Source organism: Mirounga leonina, unplaced genomic scaffold (genome assembly GCF_011800145.1).
Source record: "Mirounga leonina isolate KUSES-001 unplaced genomic scaffold, KU_Mleo_1.0 Mir_151, whole genome shotgun sequence".
In the NCBI taxonomy this organism is placed as follows: domain Eukaryota; kingdom Metazoa; phylum Chordata; class Mammalia; order Carnivora; family Phocidae; genus Mirounga; species Mirounga leonina.
In genome coordinates, this window is record NW_023270377.1 from 68318429 (window position 1) to 68340767 (window position 22339).

General features: G+C 34.9%; 1 protein-coding gene across 3 annotated transcripts in view; it reads right to left on the reverse strand.

Annotated features, from left to right (window-relative positions):
- SLC4A10 (solute carrier family 4 member 10) overlaps window positions 1–22339 on the reverse strand; it is a 223040-nt gene that overhangs the window by 117016 nt on the left and 83685 nt on the right. For all 3 annotated transcript variants that reach the window (XM_035007903.1, XM_035007904.1, XM_035007905.1), the window contains one exon: window positions 19141–19301. In XM_035007903.1, coding sequence (XP_034863794.1) covers window positions 19141–19301 — 161 coding nt within the window. The remainder of the gene's footprint in view (window positions 1–19140; window positions 19302–22339) is intronic.

Sequence of the window (22339 nt, forward strand, 5' to 3'; positions counted from 1 at the left end):
TACATTACATCATTAGTTTCTGATGTAGTGTTCCATGATTTATTCTTTGCGTATAACACCCAGTGCTCTATTCAATATGTGCCCTCTTTAATACCCATCACCAGGCTAACCCATCCCTCCACCCCCCTCCCCTCTAGAACCCTCAGTTTGTTTCTCAGAGTCCATAGTCTCTCATGGTTCGTCTCCCCCTCTGATATCCCCCCCCTTCATTTTTCCCTTCCTGCTATCTTATTTCTTTTTTTTTTTTTTAACATATAACGTATTATTTGTTTCAGAGGTACAGGTCTGTGATTCAACAGTCTTACACAATTCACAGTGCTCACCATAGCACATACCCTCCCCAATGTCTATCACCCAGCCACCTCATCCCTCCCACCCCCCCACCACTCCAGCAACCCTCAGGTTGTTTCCTGAGATTAAGAATTCCTCGTATCAGTGAGATCATATACATGTCTCCCTCTGATTGACTTATTTCACTCGGCATAATACCCTCCAGTTCCATCCATGTCATTGCAAATGGCAAGATTTCATTCCTTTTGGTGGCTGCATAATATTCCATTGTATATATATACCACATCTTCTTATCCATTCATCTGTCGATGGACATCTTGGCTCTTTCCATAATTTGGCTATTGTGGACATTGCTGCTATAAACATTGGGGTGCACGTACCCCTTCAGATCCCTACATTTGTATCTTTGGGGTAAATACCCAGTAGTGCAATTGCTGGGTCGTATGGTAGCTCTCTCTTCATCTTTTTGAGGAACCTCCATACTGTTTTCCAGAGTGGCTGTACCAGCTTGCATTCCCACCAACAGTGTAGGAGGGTTCCCCTTTCTCCACATCCCCGCCAACATCTGTCATTTATTTTAGCCATTCTGACTGGTGTGAGGTGGTATCTCATTGAGGTTTTGATTTGGATTTCCCTGATGCCGAGTGATGTGGAGCACTTTTTCATGTGTCTGTGGCCATTTGGATGTCTTCTTTGGAAAAATGTCTGTTCATGTCTTCTGCCCATTTCTTGATTGGATCATTTGTTCTTTGGGTGTTGAGTTTGATAAGTTCCTTATAGATTTTGGATACTAGCCCTTTATCTGATATGTCATTTGCAAATATCTTCTCGTATTCTGTCAGTTACCTTTTGGTTTTGTTGACTGTTTCTTTTGCTATACAAAAGCTTTTCATCCTGATGAAGTCCCAATAGTTCATTTTTGCCCTTGCTTCCCTTGCCTTTGGCAATGTTTCCAGGAAGAAGTTGCTGCGGCTGAGGTCGAAGAGGTTGCTGCCTGTGTTCTCCTTTAGGATTTTGATTGACTCCTTTCTCGCATTTAGGTCTTTCAACCATTTTGAGTCTATTTTTGTGTAAGGAAATGGTCCAGTTTCATTCTTTTTCATGTGGCTGTCCAATTTTCCGAACACCATTCGTTGAAGAGACTTTTTTCCATTGGACGTTCCTTCCTGCTTCGTTGAAGATTAGTTGACCATAGAGTTCAGGGTCGATTTCTGGGCCCTCTATTCTGTTCCATTGATCTATGTTTTTGTGCCAGTACCATACTGTCTTGATGATGACAGCTTTGTAATAGAGCTGGAAGTCCGGAATTATGATGCCGCCAGCTTTGCTTTTCTTTTTCAACATTTCTCTGGCTATTCGGGGTCTTTTCTGGTTCCATACAACTTTTAGGATTATTTGTTCCATTTCTTTGAAAAAAGTTGATTGTATTTTGATAGGGATTGCTTTAAATGTGTAGATTGCTCTAGGTAACATTGACATCTTCACAATATTTGTTCTTCCAATCCATGAGCATGGAATGTTTTTCCATTTCTTTGTGTCTTCCTCAATTTCTTTCATGAGTATTTTATAGTTTTCTGAGTACAGATTCTTTGCCTCTTTGGTTAGATTTATTCCTAGGTATCTTATGGTTTTGGGTGCAATTGTAAATGGGATCGACTCCTTAATTTCTCTTTCTTCTGTCTTGTTGTTGGTGTATAGGAATGCCACTGATTTCTGTGCATTGATTTTATATCCTGCCACTTTACTGAATTCCTGTATGAGTTGTAGCAGTTTTGGGGTGGAGTCTTTTGGGTTTTCCACATAAAGTATCATATCATCTGCAAAGAGTGAGAGTTTGACTTCTTCTTTGCCGATTTGGATGCATTTTGTTTCTTTTTGTTGTCTGCTGGGGCTAGGACTTCTAGTACTATGTTGACTAGTAGTGGTGATAGTGGACATCCCTGAGGTTTTCCTGACCTTAGGGGGAAAGCTCTCAGTTTTTCCCCATTGAGAATGATATTCACTGTGGGTTTTTCATAGATGGCTTTTATGATATTGAGGTATGTACTATCTATCCCTATACTCTGAAGAGTTTTGATAAGGAAAGGATGTTGTACTTTGTCAAATGCTTTTCTGCATCTATTGAGAGGATCATATGGTTCTTGTTCTTTCTTTGATTAATGTATTGTATCACATTGATTGATTTGCAGATGTTGAACCAACCTTGTAGCCCAGGGATAAATCCCACTTGGTCATGATGAATAATCCTTTTAATGTACTGTTGGATCCTACTGGCTAGTATTTTGGTGAGAATTTTTGCATCCATGTTCATCAAGGATATTGGTCTGTAATTCTCCTTTTTGATGGGGTCTTTGTCTGGTTTTGGGATCAAGGTAATGGTGGCCTCATAAAACGAGTTTGGAAGTTTTCTTTCCATTTCTATTTTTTGGAACAGTTTCAGAAGAATAGGTATTAATTCTTCTTTAAATGTTTGGTAGAATTCCCCTGGGAAGCCATCTGGCCCTGGGCTCTTGTTTCTTGGGAGATTTTTGATGACTGCTTCAATTTCCTTAGTGGTTATAGGTCTGTTCAGGTTTTCTATTTCTTCCTGGTTCAGTTTTGGTAGTTTTTACATCTCTAGGAATGCATCCATTTCTTCCAGATTATCTAATTTGCTGGCATATAGTTGCTCATAATATGTTCTTAGAATTGTTTGTATTTCTTTGGTGTTGGTTGTGATCTCTCCTCTTTCATTCATGATTTTATTTATTTGGGTCATTTCTCTTTTCTTTTTGATAAGTCTGGCCAGGGGTTTATCAATCTTGTTAATTCTTTCAAAAACCAGCTCCTAGTTTCGTTGATCTGTTCTACTGTTCTTTTGGTTTCTATTTCATTGATTTCTGCTCTGATCTTTATTATTTCTCTTCTTCTGCTGGGTTTGGCCTTTATTTGCTGTTCTTTCCCCAGCTCCTTTAGGTGTAGGGTTAGGTTGTGTATTTGAGACCTTTCTTGAGAAAGGTTTCTTGAGAAAGGCTTGTATTGCTATACACTTTCCATTTAGGACTGCCTTTGCTGCATCCTAAAGATTTTGAACAGTTGTGTTTTCATCTTCATTTGTTTCCATGAATTTTTTTAATTCTTCTTTAATTTCCTGGTTGACCCATTCATTCTTTAGTAGGATGCTCTTTAGCCTCCATGTATTTGAGTTCTTTCCGACTTTCCTCTTGTGACTGAGTTCTAGTTTCAAAGCATTGTGGTCTGAATATATGCAGGGAATGATCCCAAACTTTTGAAATTGGTTGAGACCTGATTTGTGACCTAGGATGTGATCTATTCTGGAAAATGTTCCATGGGCACTAGAGAAGAACGTATATTATGTTGCTTTGGGATGGAATGTTCTGAATATATCTGTGAAGTCCATTTGGTCCAGTGTGTCATTTAAAGTCTTTATTTCCTTGTTGATCTTTTGCTTAGATGATCTGTCATTTCAGTGAGGGCGGTGTTAAAGTCCCCTACTATTATTGTATTGTTGTTGATGTGTTTCTTTGCTTTTGTTATTAATTGGCTTATATAATTGGCTGCTTCCATGTTAGGGGCACAGGTATTTATAATTGTTAGATCTTCTTATTGGATAGACCCTTTAAGTATGATATAGTTTCCTTCCTCATCTCATTTTAGTCTTTGGTTTAAAATCTAATTTGTCTGATATAAGGATTTCCACCCCAGCTTTCTTTTGGTGTCCATTAGCATGGTAAATGGTTTTCTACACCCTCACTTTCAATCTGGAGGTGTCTGTGGGTCTAAAATGAGTCTCTTGAAGACAGCATATTGATGGGTCTTATTTTTTTATCCAATCTGATAGCCTGTGTCTTTTGATTGGGGCATTTAGCCCATTTACATTCAGGGTAATTATTGAAAGATATGAATTTAGTGCCATTGTATTGCCTGTAAAGTGACTGTTACTGTATATTGTCTGTGTTCCTTTCTGGTCTATGTTACTTTTAGGCTCTCTCTTTGCTTAGAGGACCCCTTTCAATATTTCTTGTAGGGTTGGTTTGGTGTTTGCAAATTCCTTTAGTTTTTGTTTGTCCTGGAAGCTTTTTATCTCTCCTTCTATTTTCAATGACAGCCTAGCTGGATATAGTATTCTTGGCTGCATATTTTTCTCATTTAGTGCTCTGAAGATATCATGCCAGTCCTTTCTGGCCTGCCAGGTCTCTGTGGATAGGTCTGCTGCCAATCTAATGTTTCTACCATTGTAGATTACAGATCTCTTCTCCCGAGCTGCTCTCAGGATTTTCTCTTGTCTCTGAGACTTGTAAGTTTTACTATTAGATGTCAGGGTGTTGACCTATTTTTATTGATTTTGAGAGGGGTTCTCTGTGCCTCCTGGATTTTGATGCCTGTTTCCTTCCCCAAATTAAGGAAGTTCTCTGCTATAATTTGCTCTAATATACCTTCTGCCCCTCTCTCTCTTTCTTCTTCTTCTGGGATCCCAATTATTCTAATATTGTTTTGTCTTATGTTATCACTTATCTCTGGAATTCTGCTCTTGTGATCCAGTAGTTGTTTATCTTTTTCTCAGCTTCTTTATTTTCCATCATTTGGTCTTCTATATCACTAATTCTCTCTTCTGCCTCATTTATCCTAGCAGTTAGAGCCTCCATTTTTTATTGCACTTCATTAATAGCCTTTTTGATTTCGACTTGGCTAGATTTTAGTTCTTTTATTTCTCCAGAAAGGGTTTCTCTAATATCTTCCATGCTTTTTTCAAGCCCAGTTAGTATCCTTAAAATCATCATTCTGAACTCTAGTTCTGACATCTTATTAATGTCCATATTGATTAGGTCCCTGGCAGTCGGTACTGCCTCTTGTTCTTTTTTTTTGAGGTGATGTTTTCCGTCTTATCATTTTGTCCAGAGGAGAATAGATGAATGAGAGAACAAAATGCTAAGAGTGTAACAACGACCCCAGAAAAATAGACACTAAACAAATGGGAAGAGACCTGAAACCAGGGGAAAAGAAAGGGAAAGAAAGAAAAAAGAAAAACAAAAGAAAAGAAAAAGATAAAAAAAAAACAAAAAACAAAAAGAGAATATGATCAAATATGATCAAGCTGGTGCAGAGATCAATGCCACACACTAGATTTTGGGCGTATTTTGGTCTGTTAGAAGAAAGTGCCTCCCAAAACTTTAAGGAAAGACAAACTTATATATGTACAAAAATAAGGGTAAATACGATGAAGAGATGGAATGACTGTAAGGATGAAAATTATAAAAGATTTTATAAAAGGAATTGATAAGATAAGAAGTTGGTTTAAAAAAGAAAGAAGAGGAATTAAAAAAAGGGGGGAGAGAATGTGATCAGGCAGGAGACTAGAACAAAGCCATACACTAGAGATTTAGGATATATGTTGGTCTGTTAGAAGAAACTGTATCCCAAAATTTTAAAGAGAGAACAACTCTCTTTATATATATATATACCATTTTTGGTATATATATATATACCAAAAATAAGGTTAAGTACTATGAAGGGATAGAATAGGACTCTTCCAGAAAGTGGTTGCTTTTCTGCTCAGAGTTGCTGCTATTCTTTTCTTCGATCTCCTGTTGAGTTCGTAGGTGTTCAGAATGGTTTGATCCCTATCTAGCTGAATTCCTGGGACCAGATGAAATTTAGGTCTCCTCCTCCTCCTCCATCTTGCTCCTCCTCCCAAACAAATAGACCCTTAAATATAGAGTACAAACTGCTGGTTGCCAGCTGGGAGGTAGGTAGAGAGATGAATGAAATAGATAAAGGAAATTAAGAGGTACAAACTTCTATTTAAAAAGTAAATAAGTCATGAAGATGAAAGGTACAATGTAGGGAATATAATCATTAAATTGTAATAACATTGTATGGGAACAGATAATGACTGCACTTATTGGGGTGAACATTGAGTAATGTATAGAATTGCTGAATCAATAAGTTGTACACATGAAAGTAATACATTATATGCCAATTATACTTCAATAATTTTTTATACTTTAATAATAATTTTAAATTTTTTTAATTTAAAAAACATAGTCAATTCTGTTTTTAAAGAAATAATCAAAGTTGCAAAAGAATTTATATTGTATGATTCCATTTATGGCATATACACACATACAGAGAAAGAACACTGTAATGATACACACCAAATTGTGTAAGAATGGGTAGGAGTAGGAGTAAAGAGAAACTAAAGTTTTGCCTTAGAATTAGATTGAACCATATAAAACTGCCATTTTTGAAAGTCAAAAACGGGTATATGCAGTTTCATAACATTTTAATTTTTTGCATGAGGAGCTTTATGTAATAAAAAATATTAAAGAACACTAACCAATCCAAAAGTCTCCTTTTTCAAAACAAGGGGATTTGAAGAGAGAAATACATGAAAAGGAGGATTTTTAGGGCAGTGAAAATACTCTTCATGATATCATAATATTGGATACATGTCATCATACTTTTGTCCAAACCCATATAGAATGTATAACACTCAGAATGAATCCTAATATTAACCATGGACTTTATGTGATAGTGATGTGTCAATGTAGGTTCATCAGTTGTAACCAACATAATATTCTGGAGGGGGATGTTGATAATGAGGGAGGCTATGCATGTGTGGGGTCAGGGGTTTATAGGAAATCTCTGTATCTTCCCCTCAACTTTTCTGTGAGCCTGAAGCTTCTCTAAAAACTAAATTCATAATTTAAAAACAACTTCAGTATAATTAATCTGCTCTCAGATGATCAAATATTAACTCTAATTTTTTGAGGCACTAACTCCTTATATAAAGCAGGCATATCACAGTGAATTAATTGCCTTCCACAGTCCCACTGAGTGCAACAAAAAATTGAATATTAGCAGAATTCTCCCGTACAAACAATGTTTACTTCAGCATAAAAGGGAAGGACTGGGGAAACAGACTTGGGTCACTGTACCACATTCTAACTGTGTGATCTTGTAAAGTTGGATAACCTGAGGGTTCTTATTTATAAAATGGAGATAATATCTATCTCATATGTTGTAGTCCTAAGAACATAAATCACCTAATGGACTGATCAGAATATTGAGACCCTCAGTAAATAGTTCCCAGTATAAGATTTCTTTTGCAATTTCCATTAAGTAGGTTATGGGTCCCTAGTTTGGAGTTTGTGGTGGCTTTAATGCACTCATATTTATTTTATAACAGTATATCAAGTGGAGACAAAGTAGGGGTTATAAATAACAAAAAGCTCAGAGGAGGTAGTTCAAGACGGTGGTGCAGGAAGATATGAATTCACCTCCTCCCATGGACAAAAAAAATATAGAGCTACATATGGAAAAAATAGCCCCTAAAAGAACCTGAGAACTAGCTGAACACCTGCTCCACAATAAAAGATAAAAGGACCACATCAAGACTGGTAGGAGAGGCAGAGACATGCTCTCACCAAAAACCCCACCCCCAGAGGGGCAACCCACAATCAGGAGGGAGCTCAAAAAATATGTGTGTATGTGTATACACACACACACACACACACATTTCATTATAGATATAAAGAAAATTAGATATAGATCACTTCTCACTAAGGGAAAGAAGTTTGTACCCCACACAAGGCACCCCTACCCTCAGGTCCTGCACCAGAGAAAGAAGCTCCAAATGCCCAGCTTTGAAAACCAATGGGGATTATGTTCAGGGGAAACACAGGGCATAGAGAATTAAGATTCTGCTCTTAAAGGGCTTATGTGCAGAACAACACTCCTTGGGACCCAGCATAAAAAGTAGCATTTTAAAAAGAGCCTAGATTATAGGTGAAGGAGATTTACTTGCTAAACTTAAAGCTATCAGAGAGGCAGAAGTCTGTTGGGACTCTCTTCCAGGATGGTATGCTGGCAGATGCCACTGTTATTGGCTCCCTCTACCTTACTGACACCAACACTGGTAGGTGCCATTTTTGTACCCTCACTCTAATGACCTAACAGCAGAAGTAAGCAGCCCTGCCCCCCCCACATCCCCCAGCTGCTCATCCAGCACCACCAGAGCCAAGGGGCACACCCAGCCTACACAAGGGATACCCCTTGAGCGCAGGCTCAGGTGGCCAGGGGGGCTGAATTTCTGAACCACAATGTTCTAAAACAATCCAAGAGACAACTCAAGAGTCAACCAAGAACTGAGGTAAGGTTAAATGACGAGGTTCAACTTCTACACAGAACTGCTCCTTCAAGACAGCTAGAGATAACTGTTTCACATAACTCCAGAAACAAACACAGAAAATCAAGCAAAATGAGGACAAAGAGGAACACATGTTCCATAAAGTAACAAGATAAAACTCTAGAAAAAAACCTTAATGAAACAGAGAGAAGTAATTTACTAAATAAAGAGTTCCAATTAATGGCCATAAAGATATTCACCAAAATTAGGAGAACAATGAGTGAACACACCTAGAACTTCAACAAAGAGATAGAAAATATAAGAAAGTACTAAATAGAACTCACAGAGCTGAAAAACATAATAACTGAACTGAAAAATATACTAGAGGGAATCAGAAGCAGACTAGATGACACTGAAAAACAGATCAGTGACCTAGAAGACAGGATAGTGGGAACCATTGAAACAAAACAGCAAAAAGAAAAAAAGGAAATTTTAAAATATAATGATAGCTTAAGTGACCTGTGAGACAACAGCAAGCATACTAACATTCATATTATAGGCGTCCCAGAAGAGAAGAGAGAAAAAAAGGGACAAAAAAAAAAAAAAAACTTATTTGAAAAGACAATGGCTGAAAAGTTCCCCAAACTGGGAGAGGAAACAAACATCTAACTCCAGGAACACAAAAAGTCCGAAATAAGACTAATCCAAAAGGATCCACACCAAAATGCATTTTAATTAAAACACCAAAAGCTAAAGATAAAAAGAGAATCCTAAAACAGCAAGAGAAAAACAACTAGTTACATTCAAGGGGAAACCCCACAAGACTATCTGCTGGTTTTTCAGCAGAAACTTTGCAGGCCAGAAGATCCTGGCATGATATATTCAAAATGCAGAAAGGAGAAAACTTCAACCAAGAATGTTCTACCTGTCAAGGTTATAATTCAGAATTGGAAAAAAAAAAGAGTTTCTCAGACAAGCAAAAGCTAAGGGAGTTTATCATCACCACTAAACTGACCTTAGAAGCATTGTTAAAGGGACTTCTTTAAGCTAAAGCGTAAAGGCCATAACCAGAAATAATATATAAAATAAAATCTCACTAATAAAGATAAATATACATAAAGCTAGTGGATAAACTACTCACAAAGCTAGTATGAAGATTAAAAAACAAAAGTAGTAAAATCAACTATTATCTACAATAGGTTAGGAATACACAGAATGTAAAATATGATCTCAAAATAATAAAACAGGTTGGGAGGAGCATAAATAGAGTACTTTTAGAAGGTGGCCAAACTCAAGTGACTATCAACTTAAAAGACTGCCATATAGGTGTTATTATATATGAATCTCACCATGATCGTAAACCAAAAACTTATACTATACTAGATACACAAAAAATAATGAGAAAGGAATATAAACACTAAAGAAAGCCATCAAATCACAAGGAAAAAAAAAAAAACAAGAGAAAGGAAAAGAAACAGAGAATAATTACAAAATAGGGCAGGCTGGAAATGGATAAGAAGGCACACCAATGACTTTAAAAGATATTGGTATTTATTCCAGGAATGAAAGAATGGTTGAACATCTGCAAATCAATCAAAGTGATATATATAAGCAAAATGAAAGATAAAAATCATATGATCATCTCAATAGATGCAGAAAAAGTATTTGACAAAATACAACACCGATTTATGACAAAAACACTCAACAAAGTAGGTATAAGGAAATGTACTTTGACATAATAAAGACCATATATGACAATCCCATAGCCAACATCATACTCAATGGTGAAAAGCTGAAAGCTTTTCCTCCAAGATCAGGAACAGGACAAGGAGGCTCATTCTCATCACTCTTAGTCAACCTAGTGTTGGAAGTTCTAGCCATAGCAATTAGGCAAGAAAAAGAAATAAAAGGCATTCAAATTGGTAAGAAGTAAAACTGTCACTATTTGTGAATGGCATGAAACTATATGTAGAAAACCCTAAAGATGCCACCAAAAACTATTATAACTAATAAATGAATTCAATAAAGTAGCAGGATACAGCAATCTGTTGCATTTCTATAAACTATCAGAAAAAGAAATTTTTAAAAAATCCCATTCACAATTGCATCCAAAAGAATAAAATACTTAGGAATAAATCTAACTGAGGAGGTACAGACTTATACTCTGAAAACTATACAACATTAATGAAAAAAAAAGAAGAAGAAGAAGACACAAATAAATGGGAAGTTATACCATGCTCATGAATTGAAAGAATTAATATTGTTAAAATTTCCATTCTACCCAAAGCAAACTACAGATTCAATGTAATCCCTATCAAAATAAAATGGCCTCACAGAACTAAAACAATTAATTTTAAAATTTGTATGGAACCACAAAAGACCCCAAAAGCCAAAGCAATCTTGAGAAAGAAGAATAAAGCTGAAGGTATCATCATCCCTGATTTCAAATGATACTACAAAGCTATACTATTCAAAACAGCATGATACTGGCACAAAAACAGACACATAGATCAATGTAGCAGAATAGAGCCAAGAAATAAACCCATGCATAGATGGTCAATTAATCTACAACAAATGAGACAAAAACATACAATAGGGAAAAATAATCTCTTCAATAAATTGTGTTGAGAAAACTACATGCATAAGAATGAAACTGGATCACTATCTTACACCATACACAAAAATTAGCTCAAAAGACTTGACTGTAAGACCTAAAACCTTAAAACTTCTAGAAGAAAACTTAGGCAACTTAGGCAGTAATTTCTTTGACATTAGATGTAGCAACATTTTTCTAGATTATGTCTCCTCAGTCAAGGGCAACAAAAGTAAAAATAAACAAATGGGACTACATCAAACTGAAAAGCTTTTGCACAGCAAAGGAAACTATCAACAAAACAAAAAGACAACCTACTGAATGAGAGAAAATATTTGCAAACCAAGTATCTGACACAGGCCTAATATCCAAAATATATAAGGAACTCCTACAACTCAATAGCAAAAGGCAAAAAATTCAATTAAAAAATGCAAAAAAAGACCTGAATAGACATTTTCCCAAACACGTATGGATGGCTAACAGGCAAATGAAAAGATGCTCATCACTAATCATCAGGAAATACAAAACAGAACCACACTGAGATATCACCTCAAATCTGTTAGAATGACTAGTATCAAAAAGACAAGTAATAACAGTGTTGGTAAGGATGTGAAAAAAAGGGAACCCTTGTGCACTGTTGGTAGGAATGCAAATTGGTGCAGCCACTATGGAAAATAGTATTTTTCAAAATATTTTAAAAAAAACTACCATTTGGTTCAGCAAGTCCTCTTCTGGGTATATATCTAAAGAAAATGAAAACACTAACTCAGAAAGGTATATTCGGTCCTATGTTTATTGCAGCATAATTTACAACAGCCAAGATACAGAAGCAACCTAAGTGTCCACTGACAGATGAATGGATAAAGAAGATATGGTATCTATCTATATATCTAGAATAATGGAATATTATTTAGTCATAAAAAAGAATAAACTCTTGTTATTTGTGACAAAATGGATGAATCTGGAGGGTATTATGTTAAGTGAAATAAGTCAGACAGAGAAAGACAAATACTGGAAGATTTCATTTATATGTGTAATCTAAAAAATAAAACAAATGAACACAAAAAAACAAAACAAAACCAGACTCATAGATACAGAGAACAGACTGATAGTTCCCTAGGAGAAGGCAAGTTGCAGGAGGGCAAAATTGGTGAAAGAGATCAAGAGATATAAACTTCCAGTTATAAAATAAATAAGTCATGGAGATGTAATATTTAGCACAAGGAACATAGATAATATTGTATTAACTTTATATACAGAGAGATGGTAACTAGACTTACATGGTGATTATTTCAAAATGTATATAAATGTCAAATTACTATGTTGTACACCTGAAACTAATATGTGTGCTATAATACTTCCATTTAAAAAACCAGAAACCCCAATCAAGCTATAAAACAATGAATTTCATTGTTATGTTGTTTCTGATAACAGAAAATCAAAGTTAGGCTGGATTTAATTCTATTCCTCCAACTCTGTCAGCTTCCCCCTCCACCTCCTAGGTGTGAGTTTAACCTAAGGCTAATTTTCCTTATGGTCATAAAGTAAATGCCAACAGTAGCAAAGAAATACATATCTTTGTTGATATCCATATATTCTTTGACTTTTTGTGACTTTCTCTTAAAAGGAAGTTCTTTTTCTCCTACGGAGGAAAAATTCTCTTAAATCCAACTGATATAGCCCTGTCCATGCTGAGACAATCCCTGGCTAACAAAACAGCACCCCTATGACTGGACGAGGCTGATCAAGAACTATCCATTGCTCTGGAATCAGTTCTCTAAACCACAGGTAGACAAATTTTTCTGTAATGGGCCAGATAAAAATTTTAGGCTTTGTAAGCCATGCAATCTCTCTAACTACTACTCAACTCTGCTGTTATAGCATGAAAGCAGCCATAAAGAACACGTACACAAATGAGCATGGCTGTGTTTCAATAAAACCTTTTTATGGACACTGAAATTTGAATTTCATGTAATTTTCATGTTGCAAATTATTAATCTTCTCTTTATTATTTTTCAATTGTGTAAAATGCAATAACCATTCTTAGCTCATAGGCCTGACAAAATCAGACGGTGGTTGAGCATAATTTGCTAACTTTTGCTCTGTTACTTTGCTGTTTACAATGGAAAGAGGTAGAATGTATGTTCAGGAATCAGCCATAATATTCACTATAATTACCTCTAAAGTCCCTTTCAATTCTGAAAATATATATAGCATAGAATATTCAAATCTATACCTCACTTCTTTGGAGATGAGTAGTTATAATATCCTTGAATTAATTTGAAATAAAAGAAATGATAAATTGCCAACATATGTGACTTTACACCGAAACCTTGCTAAGAGGGAAACATGTATATAAAAAAGGGGTACATGCACCCCGATGTTTATAGCAGCAATGTCCACAATAGCCAAACTATGGAAAGAGCCAAGATGTCCATCGACAGATGAATGGATAAAGAAGATGTGGTATATATATACAATGGACTATTATGCAGCCATCAACAGGAATGAAATCTTGCCATTTGCAACTGTGTGGATGGAACTGGAGGGCATTATGCTGAGTGAAATAAGTCAATCAAAGAAAGACATGTATCATATGATCTCACTGATATGAGGAATTCTTAATCTCAGGAAACAAACTGAGGGTTGCTGGAGTGGTGGGGGGTGGGAAGGATGGGGTGGCTGGGTGATAGACATTGGGGAGGGTGTGTGCTATGGTGAGCGCTGTGAATTGTGTAAGGCTGTTGAATCACAGACCTGTACCTCTGAAACAAATAATACATTGTATGTTTAAAAAAAAAGAAGAAGATAGTAGGAAGGGAAAAATGAAGGGGGGGAAATCGGAGGGGGAGACGAACCACGAGAGACTATGGACTCTGAGAAACAAATTGAGGTTTCTAGAGGGGAGGGGGGTAGGGGGATGGGTTAGCCTGGTGATGGGTATAAAAGAGGGCACATATTGAATGGAGCACTGGATGTTATATGCAAACAATGAATCATGGAATACTACATCAAAAGCTAATGATGCAATGTATGGTGATTAACATAACATAATAAAATAAAATGTTAAAAAATACATCACATATACTTCATAATGGGAGTTATAAAGTAGGTTATTAAAACACCAGAAAGGTACCACTGTACCACAGCTTCATCTGTAAGCCATAATGTATAGCCCCAGTTCAATATACTAATCAAAATCAAATGAATCATATAAAACCCCATGTACATGGTTATGATTTTTAGTTCTTACCAAAGTACAGTCTTTCCTGGCTTAAGCACTACAAAAACCCATAAGTCACTAGCTTCACAGTCTTTCAGAATTAAGGTCTTCATTTGAAACAGTTACAAAAGAGAAAGTAAATAGAAAAAAAAAATGCTCATCTGCTCATCAGCCACACAGAAATACACAGTAAACTCCTCTGAGGTATAACTGCATCGAATATATCTTAATGAACTAGAAAAGTTAATCATCTTGCTTAAGAATATAACCTATACTGAGGTGAGATTTAAGTACCAAGGGGAGCCTGATTCACTAATCACTTTCATTGTTCTCTATACCACTATAATATATATTAGTATTAACCTTGAAAAGTAGGAAAGGATAATGAACCATAATGGCTTTGGGCCTCAAATCAAGTCCTACAATCTCAGCCAGCTATGATGTCTAAATAACAGAGTCTAGCCTGCCAAAGCAAAATGCCAGGATCTGGGTGATACCAGGAGAAGCAAGAACAAAAAGGATTAATAGGTCACACTCTTCTAGCACTAAGCCAGCTCTAAGAATACTAGTAGCATTTCTGTAAAAAAGCCTCAGAAAACGAAAAATTATTTTTCATTCTTTTTTTTTTTCTAAGATTTTATTTATTTATTTGACAGAGAGAGACACAGCGAGAGAGGGAACACAAGCAGGGGGAGTGGGAGAGGGAGAAGCAGGCTTCCCACTGAGCAGGGAGCCCGATGCGGGGCTCGATCCCAGGACCCTGGGATTGTGACCTGAGCCGAAGGCAGACGCTTAACGACTGAGCCACCCAGGCGCCCCTTATTTTTCATTCTAACCAGGCAATTATTTTATCATGATCAACCCATCCTGACCACTGAATGAAAACCTCCAGAGATCATGAGATTTTACAGATTCTATAGAAATCTCTGCCTCTTAGAAGATAATCATATAAATTCTTTGTCCTAAAAAGCCATTGCCTTAACTTTAAAGATGCTGGGGGTGGGGGTTGGGAGTGAGAAATAGGAAGGGTCTAAATTCAGCAGTTTTGTTGACAGCACTAACAGGAGTGTATATTGTAAATTGTAACATTGTAAACTACCCTAAGAATACTTACTTTCCAGAACAAGGATGTAATTATATGGACATGTTAAACAATAAGTGAGTATTCCCATACTCCCAAATTTGCGGATTGCACTCAGTGGAGCAAAACTTCGATTTTTTCCCTCATTAGAATATTTTAAACAACAAAACCTGTTTAAATGAGTGGAGAGCTATGATTGATAATCTGTCCATGGTCCTAACTTTGGTTTGGTTTTCATTTCTTACTCCAATTGACAGAATTGGGTTAAAGCATATAACTACAGAGAGAATATTTCCATTACTAATCTTTACAGTGTGAATTTCAAAGAGATTGACAGAGACAATAAAATCACCTGTAATTTATATAAATATAATTAAGAAGCATTTTAAATACAATTAATCTCCATCAGGATAAATCACGGTAAGAAAACATATCTGAAGAATTTCGGATTTGAAAAGGTTAAATAATATCTTGAAGGAAGAAGTTTAAATTTATTCTGAGTTCCCTGAAACATTGGGAAATAGACATTTTTTAAATTAACTTTGTCCAAAAGAAAATCCTACTTTAATTATACCAGACATTCTTGACAGACCTGCCAGATACAAATGGGATTTTCTCCTGGTAAGTCTACAAAAATCTCTTTAAAGAATTATCTAAGACTCTATTAAAAACATATCAGAACAGTGATATAAAAATCCTTGATTATTCTAAAACAATATCTGGGTCATATTTCTCTATTAGAAAATGTCTAGAAAATATTAATGCTGCAGAACTTACGTATTTACAAAGTTTAAGAGTTTAGAGCCCTTAAAGATAAATATTATATCTAGCTTTTAGAAAATTGAAACTAGTGACTAATATGTTAGGAACTGCCTAACATATAGAAAAACATGATCAATAAGAGGTGAAGAAGAGTTCCAGGTCCTATTGTTAATCACTATGGTCACAAGTTATCTTGAAATAGAATAAAACAAAACTTATGACTATAGGTTAATAAAAGAAATTATTCCCATCGCTGCAAGTATCACCTATGATACATCACTTTCGGTTTATCTGTTTATAAAACAGGGGGTATATCCTCCTCCCTATCTCATAAGGTTACCGTGATAATAAAATATAATGAATGTGAAAATATAAAGTTAGAAGTCTTAAAAATGTAAGGTACACTTAATACACAGTAATGCGCTCCATTGTCACAAAGTAAAAATAGCAATAAGTAAACAGCAAGAAAATAATTACAAACTATAGGGAGAAAATGTTTTAATAAGATTTTATTGAGGGCAGAAATAAATACCTTTGTATTAAATAAGTCACATTACAATTACTCAAAGAGAGGAAATTTCTTCTCATTAATGCGTGAAAAGAAATTTAAGGTAATAATGATCAACAAGTATTTTTAATCATATTTTTTTAATGTGGTATTATCTCTAAACTACTGACATCTTCTGAATGGCATTTTACAGACTGCTCTATGCTGAAAAATGGGACATTCAAGTTGAGCTACTTTGGAGACATAAAGATACAGACTAATTAGACGAGCAGAAAGAATAAAAGCTATTTGGGGTATCAAGACTTCCATTGAACTACTTTCCTTTGTGAGGATAGACTCAGAAAATGCAATTTGCTTTCAAGAGCAAGAATTAACACAGCTAACAACCCTCCCATATTCCACAGAACTGAGCTTGGGGAAGGGGGCAGCAGTAGGGAAATGAAACATAAATTTAGACAATAAAACTGAACTAAGGTGATAAGATGAACAGAGTTTCTGTCAAATTCATGGGAGATTTCCTGGTAGAAGTAAATTTCTAAAGAAAGCATTAGAAATTACATGCTTTAAGAAATTAAAAACCTGGTAAAACTATGAAGGGTGTTTTCTGAGGTTAATTTTGCCAGGTTGAAGAATCTGACCGTCTCATTAGATATAGCCAATCCAAAAATCATTTGGATTAATCCGTTTTCACTGACATAAATAAACTCCTTATTTTGGGCAAGACATTTAACCTTCTGAATCTGTTTCTTCATTTATGAAGGATAAACAATCATAATAGTAAGCCCCAATTTTGTTCTGAATATCAAAAAGATAGCAGGGAATTACTAAAAAGAGCTTCCTAAATTGCAAAGTACTAATGAAAATGTCATTTGGTTCCTAATTAAAACATAAAAAATGTTTATGGGCTATCCGCAGGACCCCATAATGTAAAGCTAATAAATTAAGTTGGGTAGCTATTATTCCAGCATTCACAAGAAATTTACTAATTCCTAAGTTAACCAATTTCTCAAAGTCTTGATTTACTGTTATCCATCACTGTATCCTGTGTTTTTCTGAAAAATATACTGTATTTAACTTATATAGTCTTTTTGGCTCTAGTTATGTATTTTATTTTATTTTTTCTAGTTATGTATTTTAAAGGGAAAGCTCTTTATAGGTGTAGCATGAAACTCTAGAAAGAAGGAAAAGAAGGCTTATCTAACCCATTTTTTTCTGTTTTGATTTTGTTTTTGCTTAATATTGTAGGCCAAGATATCTTTCCATACTTACTTTCTTTCCACACATATTGCAATGTACGCATGCCTATCAGCTCCAATAACCAAATAAATAATTTTTAAAGTAATTAAACTATCATTAAAATGTGGGCAACATCCACTTCAAGCCATTCTCTTTCTTTAGACAGTGGTTGTAGTGTAATATAAGGAACACACAGCTTACAGTCAGAGGCCTTTAGATGGAACAAGGGCCCTGAAAGTCTCAGAATTTCTATTTTCTTATTGAAAATGGGAATGACACTTATTTCATGAGACTATTCTGAAGATTAAATTATGTCTATTTTTTTTGTATAATATTCTTTCACTTACAGAATCAAAAAATTTCCCATCTCTACAATATAATTTAGACATTAAAGTTTCCTTTAAGTCCTCTACTTTACAAATAATTTCTACATGGAACTGCTTTTATTTCTTTTTTCCAAACTAAAAATTTTTTTAAAACCTCCTGAGTCCTTGCTTTATTTTTATTTTTTAAATCTCCATTAACTATTTTATTTATATTCTTTCAAAATTCTTTTTGTGTTATTTTGTTTTTACTAAAATGTGTTTGTCTTCCAGATCGAAAGATACAGGAGTTCTTTCCTCTATTTCTAGAGTAACAGTAAGATGCTTCCTAAACATAACTGCTTGTGTTATATAGACATAATAGGCTTCTAATACAAATCTTTCATCCCAGGGGCTAGTCATAATATTAAATAACAAATTAATCTCAACTGCATTGCTTGGCATCCTCTGGAATTCATGAGTTTTATTCCGGTTTAAAACAAATGGCCATAGATATTCTGTTCTATTCTACATTAACATTTTCCCTATCTACTGATTTTTTATCTGATTATTTCATGCATTTGAATATTGAAAAAATCTATCTCTAGCTTTATGGGTTCTTTTCCTTCAATTTCCTAGTGGTGACAGCTTAATTAAGCATGGTAGTGAAAAACAATATATATTATTTTTTATTATGTTATGTTAGTCACCATACAGTACATCCTTAGTTTTTGATGTAGTGTTCCATGAGAAAACAATATATATTAAGTGGGAGTCAGGATATCTAGGTTCTTGTTCTAGACTTGCCACTGACAAGGTGGACCACATTTCTCTGAGATTCAACTTCTTTTATCTTAAATAAGGGAGTAGGAGAAAGTTATTTTTAAGGTCTCATATGCTGATCATAGAATTAATTTTCCAAAGGTACACATATAGAGAATTATAAGGAAAAGGGAATAACAGAAATCAGCTATGCCCATATGAGTGAAATAGACTAAGGGAAAAAAAAGATATACCTGCAATTTCTTCTAAAGTGTTGGCATGCATGTCCAGCAACACAGTTCCATTCAGAATACAACTTCTCAGCTCAAACAAGCTGTGCAAGGAAAGAGTAGCCACATAGGGTTTGCTCCACCTTTCTCCTCCATCTTCCACATCTTCTTCAAACTTCAACCACCTACACAAATAAACATTATCAGCACATTGAATAGTATATTGTAGATGAATGATCCTTTGTCCCAAGAATAAAAAGTAGAAACAGAAAGATAGTCACATTGCTTCTTGGTTTTGTGGGTTTGGAAGTAAAAACTAGCCCAAATCATTTGGTTTATTTCATTTTAATTCCATTTAACAAGCATTCTTTTCATCATTGGAAGTTGTATAGAAGACAAAGAAAAACTCAAATGTTATTTTTATTAGTTTGTTGAGCTCTGAAAAAATATTTTTTAAATTTTTTATTAACATATATTATTTGTTGCAGGGGTACAGGTCTGTGATTTATCTTAATATAAATGTTTATTCAGTGGTCACAATGAATCTGCTGTAGATTTAATAGAATATACTTCATAGAAGAAAAATGGCAATTGGAAAAGATGCAAAAGAAAATGAAAGAATACTCATATTTCTTCAGTGGGAGGTCTCAAAATGGAATATTTAAGTCTCTTGGTAATTTTTCCATTTGATAGGAAGGCTAGTATAATTTGGGGCCTATTCTATAAGAAAAATACTCATTAGGCCTGTTTGGATGAAATCTAGTGATTGCAGTCATTTCCTAGGGACTACAGAATCCTATGAGAATGGAGCTTAGCCTCCAATCCCTGGGCCTTGCTGCCCGGATGGAGAACAGAAGAGCCTTGATGTCAAGATGCCAAATGGGAGACCACTGTCTTCTTAGAGTGAAATGAATAATAATATCTGAGTTTAACTAAGATAAATGGAAGGAATAAAAAGAAACCAGTGATTCCACTGCTCTGGCACAAGCACTAAATCTCTTATTATTTTAGAGACTTGTTCTCTAATCCTAATAGATGACCAGTTTAATTCCACCATTTTTAATGAACCCTAAATAAAGCCTAAATTGCTTTTCCTCCCATTCCATCCACCATTTTCCTCATTTCTCCTCTCCTTTGTCATTCTTGCTCTAACTTCCTCTCTCTATGCAATACCACTCAAGTTCTCTATAAAATATTATATTATTGTTGTATGTAATCAAATGATCTAACTCCAGTAGTAACTAGTTAGGGAAGCAGTGGATCAGCCAGAAATAACTAACCAAAAGGATTAATCAGAAATGATTAATGTGCAAAGTTCCAAGAAAGATAAAGAAAACTGTATCCATCCTCACTGTTCAGGAAACAAAAAGTTGTCAGGAAATGAAAAGGAAACCAATAGGGAAGAATATGTATGCCTGCCAACAGCTGACAAACAGGGAATACCAATACCTATCATGAGTTTATAAGACACTTGAAGGTTGAAAAAACTTACATTTAAGCCCCAAATCACTGACAATATTTCTTCAATGCTGGCAATTTTATAGAATACTTTTGTGTATACTGTTGGGAATTTTTCATATTAGTGATTCTTAATGATATTCAGGCTTTGATAGGGCCATAATACTTCATAAATCATGTGATGGTCATTAGTACTGTTCATCAACTAGTTGTCCCTCTCTACCTAGGTTATCACTACCTGGCTCCCTTTTGACCGGGTGAGACCATATGACTATTGACTAGTTCTGGACAAGGAATGTGAGCAGAAATTATGTGTGTCACTTCCAGACTGTGCTTTTGCCCATTTTTCTAATTAATTTGTTTTCATACTGTTGAAATTTGGGACTTCTTTGTATCTTTTATATATAATATTTTTGTCAAATATATGGTTTGCAAATATTTTATCCTTGTCTATAGCTTGTCCTTATCCTCTTAACAGGATCTTTCACAGCACAAAGGTTTTAATTTTGGTGAAGTCCAATTTATGAATATTTTCTTTTATGGTTTGTGCTTTTGACATCATGTCTAAAAATTCATCATCTAGGTCCTAAGTCCTCCTAGGATTTTTGCCTATATTTTTCTCTCAAATTTGTATACCTTTATGTTTTACATTTAGATTTATGATTTATTTTGAATTAATTTTGTAGACACTATGAGGTATCAATATTTTTACCTATAGATCTCTAATTGTTCCAGTACCATTGACAAAAAGACAATTCTTTTCCCACTAAACAGCTTTTGTTCTTTTTCAAAAATCAGGTAGCTGTACTTGGGTTGGTCTTTCTCAGTTCTCTATTCTATTCCATTGATCTATGTGTCTCTCTGAAAAGAAATTTTAAAAACAAATCTAAAGGTATCGTCCTTCCTTTAGCATAATTTCCTTCAGATTGGAGGCTTAGTCCTTTAGAAAAGAAGAATGGAATATCTGGGAATTCCAGTTTGATAGTTAAGGTAACCAAATATATGGATGCTAGCTTGATTTAGCCATAGATTTTACGAATATTATAGGAAGAAGCATAAGATACTTTCCATAAAAAGAAACTCACAAGTTACAAATATCAAGTCTAAACATTTCAAGATTCAGTGCTTTAGGCCAACTCCAGAATGATGCCAAAAGCGTTAAGAGCTGTTTAAATAATTATTTTTAAAAGACATATATATATATAAAATATATATGTATATATCCTATACATGTATTCTCTCTCTCTCTCTACACACACACACACACACACACACAAATACATATGTATATCTCTCTTTTCTGCTTCTTTATTACATTTCATATTTCAAAGATGGAAATTAAGAGGTATGGGAGCACACCAAATCCTGTTTAAAGATTTGTAGTCACTGAATAGACAGTCAGTTGCAAAATGCCTGATTGCAGTTAATGACCTAAAGTGCTGCAATTTATTCCAGTTTTCAAATAAACTCAGCTGACATTTGTTTGAATAGCAAACAAGAGTCTCACAGGCATGAATGAGACGTAATGAACAATGATTTTGAAAATCAAAACTGTAGGCCGATTGTATGACATTTTCGTTGGGGGGCGGATTTAAACTCTGAGATGATTTGATTTTCCTACAGTGTGTCTGGATCTGTTTTCATCCATGATTAACACATTGGAATCTCCTTCTACTAAACAGCAGCAACATAAAATAGGTGTTTCATGAATTCTTTGAGAATTAAGAGATGATAATCTCTTCTACAATACTCATATTAAAAATCT